The sequence below is a fragment of the Pristis pectinata genome, chromosome 40 (genome assembly GCF_009764475.1).
Source record: "Pristis pectinata isolate sPriPec2 chromosome 40, sPriPec2.1.pri, whole genome shotgun sequence".
Classification (NCBI taxonomy): Eukaryota; Metazoa; Chordata; class Chondrichthyes; order Rhinopristiformes; family Pristidae; genus Pristis; species Pristis pectinata.
The window spans coordinates 5,625,524-5,637,561 of NC_067443.1; the positions used below are offsets into that span (position 1 = coordinate 5,625,524).

The 12,038-nt window shown below is 49.1% G+C and overlaps 1 protein-coding gene across 4 annotated transcripts in view; it reads left to right on the forward strand.

The window, feature by feature from the left end:
• smad10a (SMAD family member 10a) overlaps nucleotides 1-7,619 on the forward strand; it is a 78,683-nt gene extending 71,064 nt beyond the window's left edge. For 2 of the 4 annotated variants that reach the window (XM_052045618.1, XM_052045620.1), the window contains 3 exons: nucleotides 57-225; nucleotides 2,685-2,823; nucleotides 6,849-7,464. In XM_052045618.1, coding sequence (XP_051901578.1) covers nucleotides 57-225; nucleotides 2,685-2,823; nucleotides 6,849-7,060 — 520 coding nt within the window. In that variant the 3' untranslated portion in view covers nucleotides 7,061-7,464. Of the gene's footprint in view, nucleotides 1-56; nucleotides 226-2,684; nucleotides 2,824-6,848 lie in introns of all 4 variants that reach the window. The other 2 variants (XM_052045617.1, XM_052045619.1) reach the window with 2 other exon arrangements.
• Nucleotides 7,620-12,038: the final 4,419 nt, after the last annotated feature.

A 12,038-nucleotide genomic window follows, 5' to 3' on the forward strand; every position in this document is an offset into this window, starting at 1 on the left:
GTTTAAAAGTGAATTAAAGACGTGTGCTGCTTTTTCTTTTTTTGGTGATGTTGAAGGTTACACATCGGCAAAGGCATCCAGCTGGAGTGTCGGGGTGAGGGTGACGTTTGGATGCGATGTCTGAGCGACCACGCTGTGTTTGTGCAAAGCTACTATCTGGATCGAGAGGCAGGCCGGGCACCCGGAGACGCCGTACATAAAATCTACCCAGGAGCATACATCAAGGTGAGGGCAAGGCGCTGGACAAGACCAGACACCCACAGGGTTCTCGATTGGTTCACTAAGGGACTGGAGGGCTTGTGTTACAAGGAGAGACTGGACAGGCTGGGACTGCTTTCCCCTGGAGTGAAGGAGGCTGAGGGGGGACCTCATAGAGGTTTATAAAATCATGAGGGGTATAGATAAGTTGGATGGTCAGTCTATCTCCCCCACCCCCCAACAGGGCAGGTGAGTTTAAAACTGGAGGGCACAGGTTTAAGGTGAGGGGGAGAATTTGAAAGGGGACCCGAGATGCAAGTTTTTCCACACAGGGTGGCAGGTACAATTGGAACATTTAAGAGACATTTGAACAGGTATGTGGATAGGAAAGGTTTAAAGGGCTAAGGGCCAAATGCAGGCAAATGGGACTAGCTCAGAGAAGCACCTTGGTCAGCATGGATGAGTTGGGCCGAAGGGCTGTTTCTGTGCTGTATAACTGTCTCTATACTGTGTTCCTGACTGAAGGGAAGGGAATTGGCTTAACACCCGTGTGTATGCAGGAGGTTTAACAAAATCATTGACTGAATTTTGCTTAATTTATTTTAAATGTTCTCTTTAATCTTTAAAGGCAAGAAAATACAACACCAGCTCTCAGCTCCCCTCCAAGTCTCACACCATCCTGGTTAGGATATATGCTGGCTATTCCTTCATCCCCAGTTCTAAATCCCGAAGCTTCCTCCCCAGCAATGCTGTGGGAGCACCTCACAGCTCCAGTGACCCGGGTTCGATCACGACCTCCGGCGCTGCCTGTGTCTGTGTGTGTGGAGTTTGCACGTTCTCCCGGTGACCGCGTGGGTTTCTACCAGGTGCTCCGGTTTCCTCCCAAATCCCAAGGGGTAGAATCTGGGGGGAGTTGACGGGGATGTGAGGAAAGTAAAATGGGTAGGGTAGCATTAATGTACATGAGTGGTTGACGGTCAGCATGGACTCAGTGGGCCAAAGGGTCTGTTTCTATAACCCACGATGACCCGAGACAGCAGCTCCCCACAAATGGTCAACTGCTAAGGTAACTAATTAGCAGAAGGTTGAAGGATTACGCTCTAAACACTGTAAGGCAAATTACTGGTTACACCCCAGAGCACGGTTTTCAATTCTGTGCAGTAAACTTAAGACACTTTGAAAGGATGCAGGAATGATTTGCAAAAACTGGCCCAGGGCATTTAGAGGTGGCTGATGAATCCTGCCAGCAGTGTCCTTGTCTGTCAAAAGGAAAAATGTGCATTGTCTGGAATTGCTGAGCACTGCAAAATAATTCCAAGTTGTTGTTGTTGCTCAGTCTTTCTCCGTCCTACAAGCAGCCTTTGGGGTGATGCTGCCGCCATTATCCTCCAGCTGCACAATGTCTTGCTCCTAACTCTTTGCCAGTCCGCTTCACCTCTGCCTTGTCTTCAGAAGGCAGATGAACACCCATCTCTCTCAAGCCAGGCCCCCCTCCTCTCCCCCAGCTCCTGCTCCAACTCACGTCATAGTTACAGACTAACGTGGGTCAATGGGACTGGTATGGAGAAGAATGATGGTCAGCGTGAATACAGTGGGCCAAAGGGCCTGTTCCTGTACTATATGACTGGCTCTATGACATTCCAAGATGAAGAGCAGTATATGGCAGGATAATGGCAGGACTCTTAGCAGTGTGGAGGAACAGAGGGATCTTGGGGTCCACATCCGTAGATCCCTCAAGGTTGCCACACAGGTTGATAGGGTTGTTAAGAAAGTGTATAGAGTGCTGGCCTTCATTAGTCGGGGTATTGAGTTCAAGAGCCGCGAGGTGACGTTGCAGCTCTATAGAATTGTGGTTAGACCACACTTGGAGTATTGTGTTCAGTTCTGGTCGCCTCATTATAGGAAGGATGTGGAAGCTTTAGAGAGGGTGCAGAGGAGATTTACCACGCTGCTGCCTGGATTGGAGAGCATGTCTTATAAGGATAGGTTGACCGAGCTAGAGCTTTTCACTTTGGAGAGGAGGACGATGAGAGGTAACTTGATAGAGGTGTACAAGATGATAAGAGGCATAGATCAAGTGGACAGTCAGAGACTTTTTTCCCAGGGTGACAATGGCTAACACAAGAGGGCATAATTTTAAGGTGATTGGAGGAAGTTATAAGGGGGATGTCAGGGGTAAGTTCTTTACACAGAGAGTGGTGGGTGCGTGGAACGCACTGCCTGCAGAGGTGGTGGGGGCAGATACATTAGGGACATTTAAGAGACTCTTAGATAGGCACATGAATGATAGAGAAATGGGGGGCTATGTGGGAGGGAAGGGTTAGATAGATCTTTGTGCAGGATAAAAGGTTGGCACAACATTGTGGGCCGAAGGGCCTGTACCGTGCTGTAGTGTTCTATGTTCTATATATGTACATTCATTCTTTTCTTGCCCCCTCCCCCCAACCCACTTCCTCACCATCCGCCTTACCCCTCCCCCCCCACAGGTGTTTGACTTGCGCCAGTGTCACCGGCAGATGCAGCAACAAGCGGCCACAGCACAGGCAGCGGCAGCAGCACAGGCGGCAGCCGTGGCTGGCAACATTCCGGGGCCCGGATCCGTGGGAGGCATCGCCCCTGCTGTCAGTAAGTATTGGAATTATTGTCACGTGTACCGAGGTACAGTGAAAAACCTGTTTTGCCTACAGATCAATCCGTTACACAGTGCATCGAAGTAATACAGGGTAAAACAATAACAGAATGCAGAATAAAGTGTTCCAGATACAGAGAAAGTGCAGTGCAGGCAGACAATAAGGCGCAAGGGCCACGACGAGGTAGATTGTGAGGTCAAGAGTCCATCTTATCGTACTAGGGAACTGTTCAATAGTCATAACAGCGGGGTAGAAGCTGTCCTTGAGCCTGGTGGTACGTGCTTTTAGGCTTTTGTATCTCCTACGCGATGGGAGGGGGGAGGAGAGAATGTCCAGTGTGGGTGGGGTCTTTGATTATGTTGGCTGCTTTACCGAGGCAGCAAGAAGTGTAGACAGAGTCCGTGGAGGGGAGGCTGGTTTCCGTGATGTGCTGAGCTGTGTCCACAGCTCACTTCAGTTTCTTACGGTCATGGGCAGAGCAGTGTCCGTACCAAGTCACTTTTGCGCCCAACACACTGTCTCTGCAAAAACTGTTCCCAAAATCTGATCTCTTGGCTAAGAAAGTAAATCGGAGCCCTCTCTGGTGGCTGTGCCAGGATCCATGATGTTCCTCGAAGAATCCTGGCTATTATTTTTATCCAAACCAACATATTAACTGCTCATTTTGCTTGCGGCACTCAAACTATGTGCTCGGTCTCCCTCGAATGCCCAAGTTTCAGTAACGAATGTGCCTCATTGAATGTGAGCCCCTTCTGCAGCAAATCTGTGAAAGGATCTGAGTGTTTATTTGTGCATTTTTGCTTGCCTTTAGAAACATAGAAAACCTACAGCACAATTCAGGCCCTTTGGCCCACAAAGCTGTGCCGAATATGTCCCTACCTTAGAAATTACTAGGCTTACCCATAGCCCTCTATTTTTCTAAGCTCCATATACCTATCCAAAAGTCTCTTAAACGACCCTATCGTATCCGCCTCCACCACCGTTGCCGGCAGCCCATTCCACGCACTCACCACTCTCTGAGTAAAAACCTTACCCCTGACATCTCTGTACCTACTCCCCAGCACCTTAAACCTGTGTCCTCTTGTGGCAACCATTTCAGCCCTGGGAAAAAGCCTCTGACTATCCACATGATCAATGCCTCTCATCATCTTATACACCTTTATCAAGTCCCCCCTCATCCTCCGTCGCTCCAAAGAGAAAAAGCTCCAAGGAGAAAAAGCCGAGTTCCCTCAACCTGTTTTCATAAGGCGTGCTCCCCAATCCAGGCAACGTCCTTGTAAATCTCCTCTGCACCCTTTCTATGGCTTCCACATTCTTCCTGTAGTGAGGCGACCAGAACTGAGCACAGTACTCCAAGTGGGGTCTGACCAGGGACCTATATAGCTGCAGCAATACCTCTCAGCTCCTAAATTCAATTCCCCGATTGATGAAGGACAATACACCGTATGCCTTCTTAACCACAGAGTCAACCTGTGCAGCTGCTTTGAGCGTCCTATGGACTCAGACCCCAAGATCCTTCTGATCCTTCACACTGCCAACAGTCCTTACCATTAATACTATATTCTGCCATCATATTTGACCTACCAAAATGAACCACTTCACACTTATCTGGGTTGAATTTATTTACTTCTTGTGTTTCATTTCTTGGTTCTGCTCGGAAATGTTTTTGTTGTCCTCTTCTCATTGGCATTTGTCAAAGTCGGGGAATTTTCCAGTTGAAGGCGGTATCCACAGAAATGGAAATTGATAACCCTGAGAGGGTTCAGAAAAGATTCACAGGGATGTAACCCGGACAGGAGGGCTTGGGTTATAAGGAGAGGCTGGGACTGTTTTTCTGTGAACAAAGGAGGCTGAGGGGTGACCTTATAGAGGTTTATAAAACCATGATGGCGTAGATAAGGTGGAGGGTCACCGTCTTTTTCCCAGGGTAGGGGAGACTAAAAGTTGAGGGCACAGGTTTAAGGTGAGAGGGGAAGGATTTAAAAGGGTCTGAAGGTCAAGTTTTTCCACACAGAGGGTGGTGAGTGTATGGAACGAGCTGCCAGAGCAAGTGGTAGAGGCAGAAACATTTACAACACCTAAAGGACACTCGGGCAAGTAAGGTTTAGAGGGATATGAGCTAAATGTGGGCAAATGGGACTACCTCAGGTAGGCACCTTGGGTCAAGCATGGATGACTTGGGCCGAAGGGCCTGTTTCTGTGCTGTCTGACTGTACAATAATACACATTTCAGAGTTGTATCAATGTTAAATTTAACCACTCTCCTGCTATACAGACCCTAATGAACAGGTCTCGTTTGTTGCTCTCTCGGAGCACTTTGAAAGCCATCCTTAAAGCAAAATGTGTGGAAATTTATTTTCTTTGCCCATATTATTGCCAGCATAGGGTCTTAGTGTAGAAGGAGGGCTGCAATAGAAACTGATTTTCCAATGTGTCTTCAGGTAGGTAGTGGTGGTCTGTTTTTTTGTTTACTGTTTAAATGGTGTTGAAATGGTTGCCACAAGAGGACACAGGTCTATGGTGCTGGGGAGTAGGTACAGAGAAGATGTCAGGGGTACTGATGTCAGTTTTTACTCAGAGAGTGGTGAGTGCGTGGAACGGGCTGCCGGCAACGGTGGTGGAGGCAGATATGATAGGGTCCTTTAAGAGATGTTTGGATAGGTACATGGAGCTGAGAAAAATAGAGGGCTGTGGGTAAGCCTAGTAATTTCTAAGGTAGGGACATGTTCGGCACAGCTTTGTGGGCCAAAGGGCCTGTAGGTTTTCTCTGTTTCTAAAAAATCAAATTTCATGCTCGAGTTCAGATCTGTATTTAACCAACTGCTGATGGAGCATATTTACTCTCTGTGTATTGGACTGTACTCCTCGAAGGGGTGGGGGTGAGGCTTGGGTATCAGAATGGTTAGAGATAGGTTAGGGCAGGTGTATTGTGTTCAGTTCTGGTCGCCGCACTGCGGGGAGGATGTGGTTACACTGGAGAGGATGCGGAGGAAGTCCACCAGGGTGCTGTCTGGATTGGTGGACTAGTTATGGGGGGAGAATGGACAGGCTGGACTTCTTTTCCCTGAAGCGAAGGGGGCTGAGGGGGGGGTGAGGAAAGCTATATAAAACCATAAGGTGCAGAGAGGTGCATAGGGAGGGTGGTCAGAATCTTCCGACCCATGGTAGGGGTATCAGAAACAAGAGGGCATGGGTTTAAGGTGAGAGGAAGGAGTTTTAAAGGGGATCTGAGATTTTTTTTTACACAGAGGGTGGCTGATACCTGGAAGTCACTGCCAGAGGAGGTGGTGGAGTTAGATACACTCACTGCATCTGAGAGACATTCAGACAGGCACTTAAATCGGCAGGGCACATAGATATGGGTCCAGTATGGGCAAATGGGATTCGTGTAGATGGGCCAAAAAAGGTCGGTATGAATGTGATGGGCCAAAGGGCCTGTTTATGTGCTGTACCACTCCATGAAAGGCATTGGTGATGGTGGGCTTGCCTGATGGAATCGGGCAGTCTGGGGAGGTGGGGGCTGCATCAGAGGGCAAAGAGAGGGAGAGGGGTCTACAGGTAGGGTGCCTGGTGCAGGGCTTGGGGTGGGGGGGGGCAGGGAGGGGGACATGGTGAAGGGGTAGTGATGGGGCAGACGGTGGGGGGAGGGAGTGGGGCGCAGGGGGAGGGAGAGGGGGAGGGGCAGGGAGTGGGGTCGCAGGGGGAGGGGGTTTGGGGGCAGGGCAGAAGGTGAGCGGGGATCATTGGGGATGGGGTAGGTGGGACACACAGGGTGTGGGTCTGGGCTTGGTGTGGGGCCAGTGTGCCGGGTTCGGCAGCAGTCCCGTCCTACCACCGGCTACATTGTCTGGGGGAGCTGTATCAGTGCACTGAGCAACATCTGTGGACGTCTGGTTTGGAAAGCGACGGGACCTCTCCAGGACGCCTCGCACCCAACCCTCTGACATCAGGCCCCCCCCCCAATCTCCTGGTGCCCGTTCCTCCACTGAAGCTGCCCCCCACCCTCCTTGTCCATTTTAGGTCTCTCGGCGGCCGCGGGGATCGGCGTCGACGACCTGAGGCGTCTCTGCATCCTCCGGCTGAGCTTCGTCAAGGGCTGGGGCCCAGACTACCCACGGCAGAGCATCAAGCACACACCCTGCTGGATCGAGGTGCACCTCCACCGGGCACTGCAGCTCCTGGATGAGGTGCTGCACACCATGCCCGTCACCGACCCAGGATCCGTCAACTGACGTCAGCCACCCACCCCTCCCGGTCCCCAGCCAGTCGTTGCAGGACTCTGCAAACTGCCCAGTCTGAAGCCAGATGGAGCTTCTGCAGTCTGATGCAATATAACTTTATTTTTATATGTTTTACCTTATTTCTTATTTACTGTGTCACGTAAAGAACTCACACTACAACCGTGAACTGAGGGGACTCCCTTCGCTAAATCCTGCAAGGTGTATTTATTTGGGCATTCTGACTTGAACTCAGTAAAATATCATTCAATTAATTTTGCAGTTGGACACTGGATCAGGAATTTTCCCTCCCATTGGATCTCCTGTGTAACCGGTTTATCAGGACAAGAATCATCAAACTTACTAGATTTCCACTGGGGTAATAGATTTCCTGTGATTTTTTTAAAATATATATTATTTTGCCCTTAGTTCTGTTGAAGGGGATCTTTAAGCCCTCTTGATTCTTTTATTAGATGTCACTTTAATTGTGCGACTTTTCCTGAACTTGAGGAGAAACTTCTGACATCTGTTTTAAAAATATCCAATCAAATAATAACATAGTCCGTTATCCTTGCCCTTCTCTTGTTTTTTTTCTCTAATCTGAACGTATGCGGTCGCGTTAAGTGTTACGTAAGCTGCGGTGAACATACTAACAGCGTGTCATAGAGCAATACAGCGCGGATACAGGTCCTTTGGCCCAACCAGTCCGTGCCGACCACGTCCACCCAGGTTTAGAAACGTAGACAGCCTACAGCACAATTCAGGCCCTTCGGCCCACAAAGCTGTGCCGAACTTGTCCCTACCTTAGAAATTACTAGGCTTACCCATAGCCCTCTATTTTTTAAGCTCCATGCTTATATACTTAATCTGTGGGAAGCCTCTGTGGGAAGTTGCACAAACTAGGGCAGTTGCTTACAGCAAACTTGTAGCAAAGCAAGATATGCCTTAAACATTTCTTTGTTTCTCACCAGCACTTGCAAACTTGTAGTCATAACTATAGTCACCCCATGGTTGAAGGAATAATAGCTGCACACAATTACATGTCCATTTTAACCCTTACACTTCCAGTTACCTTTTATACCTCTCTGCCAACACCACTACTTGCTTTCAATCTCCACTCAGCCACAGACGTTCTCCATTTTCTCCACCTCCCCTCCTCTGCAACTTAAAAACCTGCTTAATTTTTAATTTTCCCGACTCCTGATATAAGGAAATCAGCCCGAAACGTTAACGCTGCTTCTCTCTCCACAGATGCTGACTGACCTGCTTGGGTATTTTCGCAGTGGGTGGAAAGAAAAGTGGGTAATGCTGGAGATGTCCAACAGGTCAGAAAGCGTCCGTGGAGAAAGATATTAACCCCGAACTCTAACTTCTTACCGTTCCCAGATCAATGATCAGTTTTTATTTCGTGTTTCCAGCATTTACAGTACTTTGAGGCTTGCTTTCAACCTCAATGAAAAATACAAGGCAGCCTTATTATTCGCCGCACTTGGATCACCGCAGGTCATCGTAGCATGGAGGATATTATGTGGATACGAGGGTAGATTTAACTCGGCCATTAGAGCTTCAGGAGGAATGCCTGATGTGGGCTCCATGTGTAAGGAATATCGCTTAGCCATCAGCCAAAGTGATTTCCATGCAGATTCTGTTAAAACGACCACACTGCCAAGTATTACAGGTATTTGATCGGCCTTCTTTCACCCCACTACTTCCCTTCTCTTCAGCCTGCTTCCGGCAGAGCTGGTGAACATTCCTTGCGTTGTCACTTGGATAATGTTGGGCAGTTTCAAACATCTCTGCCTTCCAGTAAATCTTCACACCATTCTGGAATTCACAGGTTGCTTCTGTTACCTCTGCCTTGGTAATTGGTTTATTATGGTCACGTGTACCAAGATACAGTGAAACGTTTTGGTTTGAATGCCTTCCAGGCAGATCATTCCATACATAAGTACATCGAGGTGGTAAAAAGAAATCAATGCAGAATGGTGTGTTACAGTTACAGAGAAAGTGCAGTGCAGGTAGACAAAGTGCATGGGCCACGATGAGGTCGATTGGGAGATCAAGAGTTTATCTTTAGCGTTTGAGAGGTCTGTTCAAGAGTCTGATAACAGAAGGGTAGAAGCTGTCCTTGAGCCTGGTGGTGCATGTTCTCAAGCTTTTGTATCTTGTGCCTGACGGGAGAGGGGAGAATGACTGGAGTGGGAGGGTTCCATCGATTATGTGGGCTGCTTTCCGGAGGTAGTGGGAAGTGCAGACAGAGTCAGTGGAGGAGAGGCTGGTTTGTGTGATGCACCGGGCTGTGTCCACAACTCTCTGCAGTTTCTTGCGGCCTTGGACGGAGCAGTTGCTGTACCAGCCGTGATGCATCCTGATTCCTTCACCACTTCTCTTCAGCCTGCCTTTAATGTACAGGGTTTAGTTCCACACTGGGTACCAGAGAGGAGTGGCTCCTCTTTCACAAGCTGGTAAACATCTCTGCCTTCCAGTAAATCTTCACAATTCTTTGGAATGTACTTGTTCTGTTTCTACAGCTGTGCGCACTCTCTCACTTACCCCTTGCTTTCCCAGTCCAACTTTGCATCCCAAAACTACCCACAGGTTCCCATCCCTCTGCCTTGCCACGCCAGAGACCCGGGCTCAATCCTGACCTCGGCTGCTGCGGAGTCTGCACGTTCTCCCTGTGACCGTGTGGGTCGGTGTGTTAATTGGCCACTGTAAATTGCCCCTTAGTGTGTAGGCGAGGAGTAGAATCTGGGGGGAGTTGATGAAAATGTGGGGAGAATTTTTTTTAATTGATTAATGTGAATGGGTGGTTGCTGGTCAGTGTAGACTCAATCCGTGCTGTATTCTCCGTGACTCGAACCTTTCCCCGCACAGAGGTTGCTTGCAATAACTGAATTGTTTGCGCATACTGTGTGTCAGAACAAGTGATGCCAAATGTCGCTGGAACCTAGAAGTTTAGAGATGAAAACACAATCCTTGTAGAAGTGCCCGTTTCTGGTCTTTGCTAACCCTGGCACCGTTTGGATTTTGGGGGAAGAAGTTGGCAACGCGGCCACAGAGCGTTGTCACTTGGATAATGTTGGGCAGTTCCAAGCACCGGACGGAAGAGAAACATTTCCCCAAAGCCACCGAGGGCAGGTGTCAGAGATGGTCACACTGTGCCAACTCCAGTTTAAAGAGGACTCCTAGGTGACTCCAGACTCCTGACCCAGTTCTGGTGACCTTCCTGCAAATGGGTGCACTCTGCCCTCTACTGCCAGGTGCCAAACACTGCAGCCTTGTGATTAAAATCTCTGGAGCTGCATAGTGCCCTGTTTAACGGGGGGGAGGGGGGAGAAGAGAGGGGCAGTAGGTCACAGTTGGCTGACAATCAATGAGAATGCTCCTCTGCCAGAGTCGGTTTGCTGACCCTATGTTCTAATCAGATGCAAGAAGAGTTAATTGGTTTATTGGTCACATGTACCGAGATACAGTGAAAAGCTTTTGTTTGCATTGCCATCCAGAGCGTTCCATACATAAGTGCTTCGAGGTAGTACAAAAGCAATGACAGAATATAGTGCTGCAGTTACAGAGAAAGGGCCGTGCAGGCAGACAAATAAGGTGCAAGGGTCATGACGAGATAAATTGGGAGATCAAGAGTTCATTTTTTAGCGTTCAAAAGTCTGATAAACAGTGGGACAGAAGCTGTCCTTGAGCCTGGTGGTACGTGCTTTCAGGCTTTTGTATCTTCTGCGTGATGGGAGGGGGGAGAAGAGAGAATGTCTGGGGTGGGAGGGTCCTTGATTATGTTGGCTGCTTTCCCAAGGCAGCGGGAAGCATAGACAGAGTCAATGGAGGGGAGGTTGGTTTTCATTGATACACTGAGTCACAACTCTCTTCAGTTTCTTGCGGTCTTGGGCAGAGCAGTTGCCATCCCAAGCTGTGATGTATCCAGAGAGGATCCTAGGGGGAGTGAGTAGAAAGGATTAACCAGAACAGATGAGTTGGGCTGAAGGGCCTGTTTCTGTGCTGTACCCCCTGATAATTCCAGGGACGTCAACCACAAGGTTGGAGTGGGGTTGCTCGTCTTCAAGCAGAAGTTGAGAAGAGATTTGGTCGCATACAAGATGGTTGGGTAGGTGAACAGAAGGAAGCTCCCAGTTCCTGCTCCACCCACCCTAGCCCCCCCTCACCCTGTTCCTTTCCTCTCCTCCACCCCACTGGTTCCCCTCCCCATTTCTCTTTTGGCTCCATGCTCCGCCTTCCCTCTCCTATCAGATCCCACCATCTGCAGCCCTTTGCTGCCTCCACCTCTCACCTCCCAGCCTCTGTCGCTGTTCCCACCCTCCCCTCCTCCATCTGCCCATCACCCCCTCCCTCACCTGGATCCACTCTTGCTCCACCCCTTCCCCTCACCTCTCAGTCCAGATGAAGGGTCTCAACCCGGAACACCCACTGTCCATTTCCCTCCACAGATGCTGCCTGACCCGCTGAGCTCCCCCAGCTTGTTTACTGTTCCCATTAGCAGACGGTTTAAGGACCAGCAGACGATTCAACGCAATGGGCAAAAAGATAGGAGTCTGTAAGAAGAAGCACCTACCACTCTCTGTGTATACAAAAACTTTTGCCACACCCATCTCTAAACTTCCCCCTTCTCACCTTAAAGCTATGCCCTCTAATATTTGGCATTTTTACCCCGGGGGGGGGGGTAGATTCTGAGTATCTACCCTATCTATGCCTCTTAAACTCCACTATGGTATCTGCTTCCACCACCACTCCTGGCAGCACGTTCTGGGCACCCACCGCTCTGTGTAAAATAAAAAAACTTGCCCCACACATCTCCTTTAACCTTGCCCCCTCTCACTTTAAAGCTATGCTCTCAAGTATTTAACATTTCTACCTTGGGATAAGGATTCTGTCTACCTGAGACTCGTCTCTCAGAAGTTTATAAACTCCTGTCAGGTCCCTCAGCCTCTGATGCTCCAGAGAAAACTTTATCCAACCTCTCCTT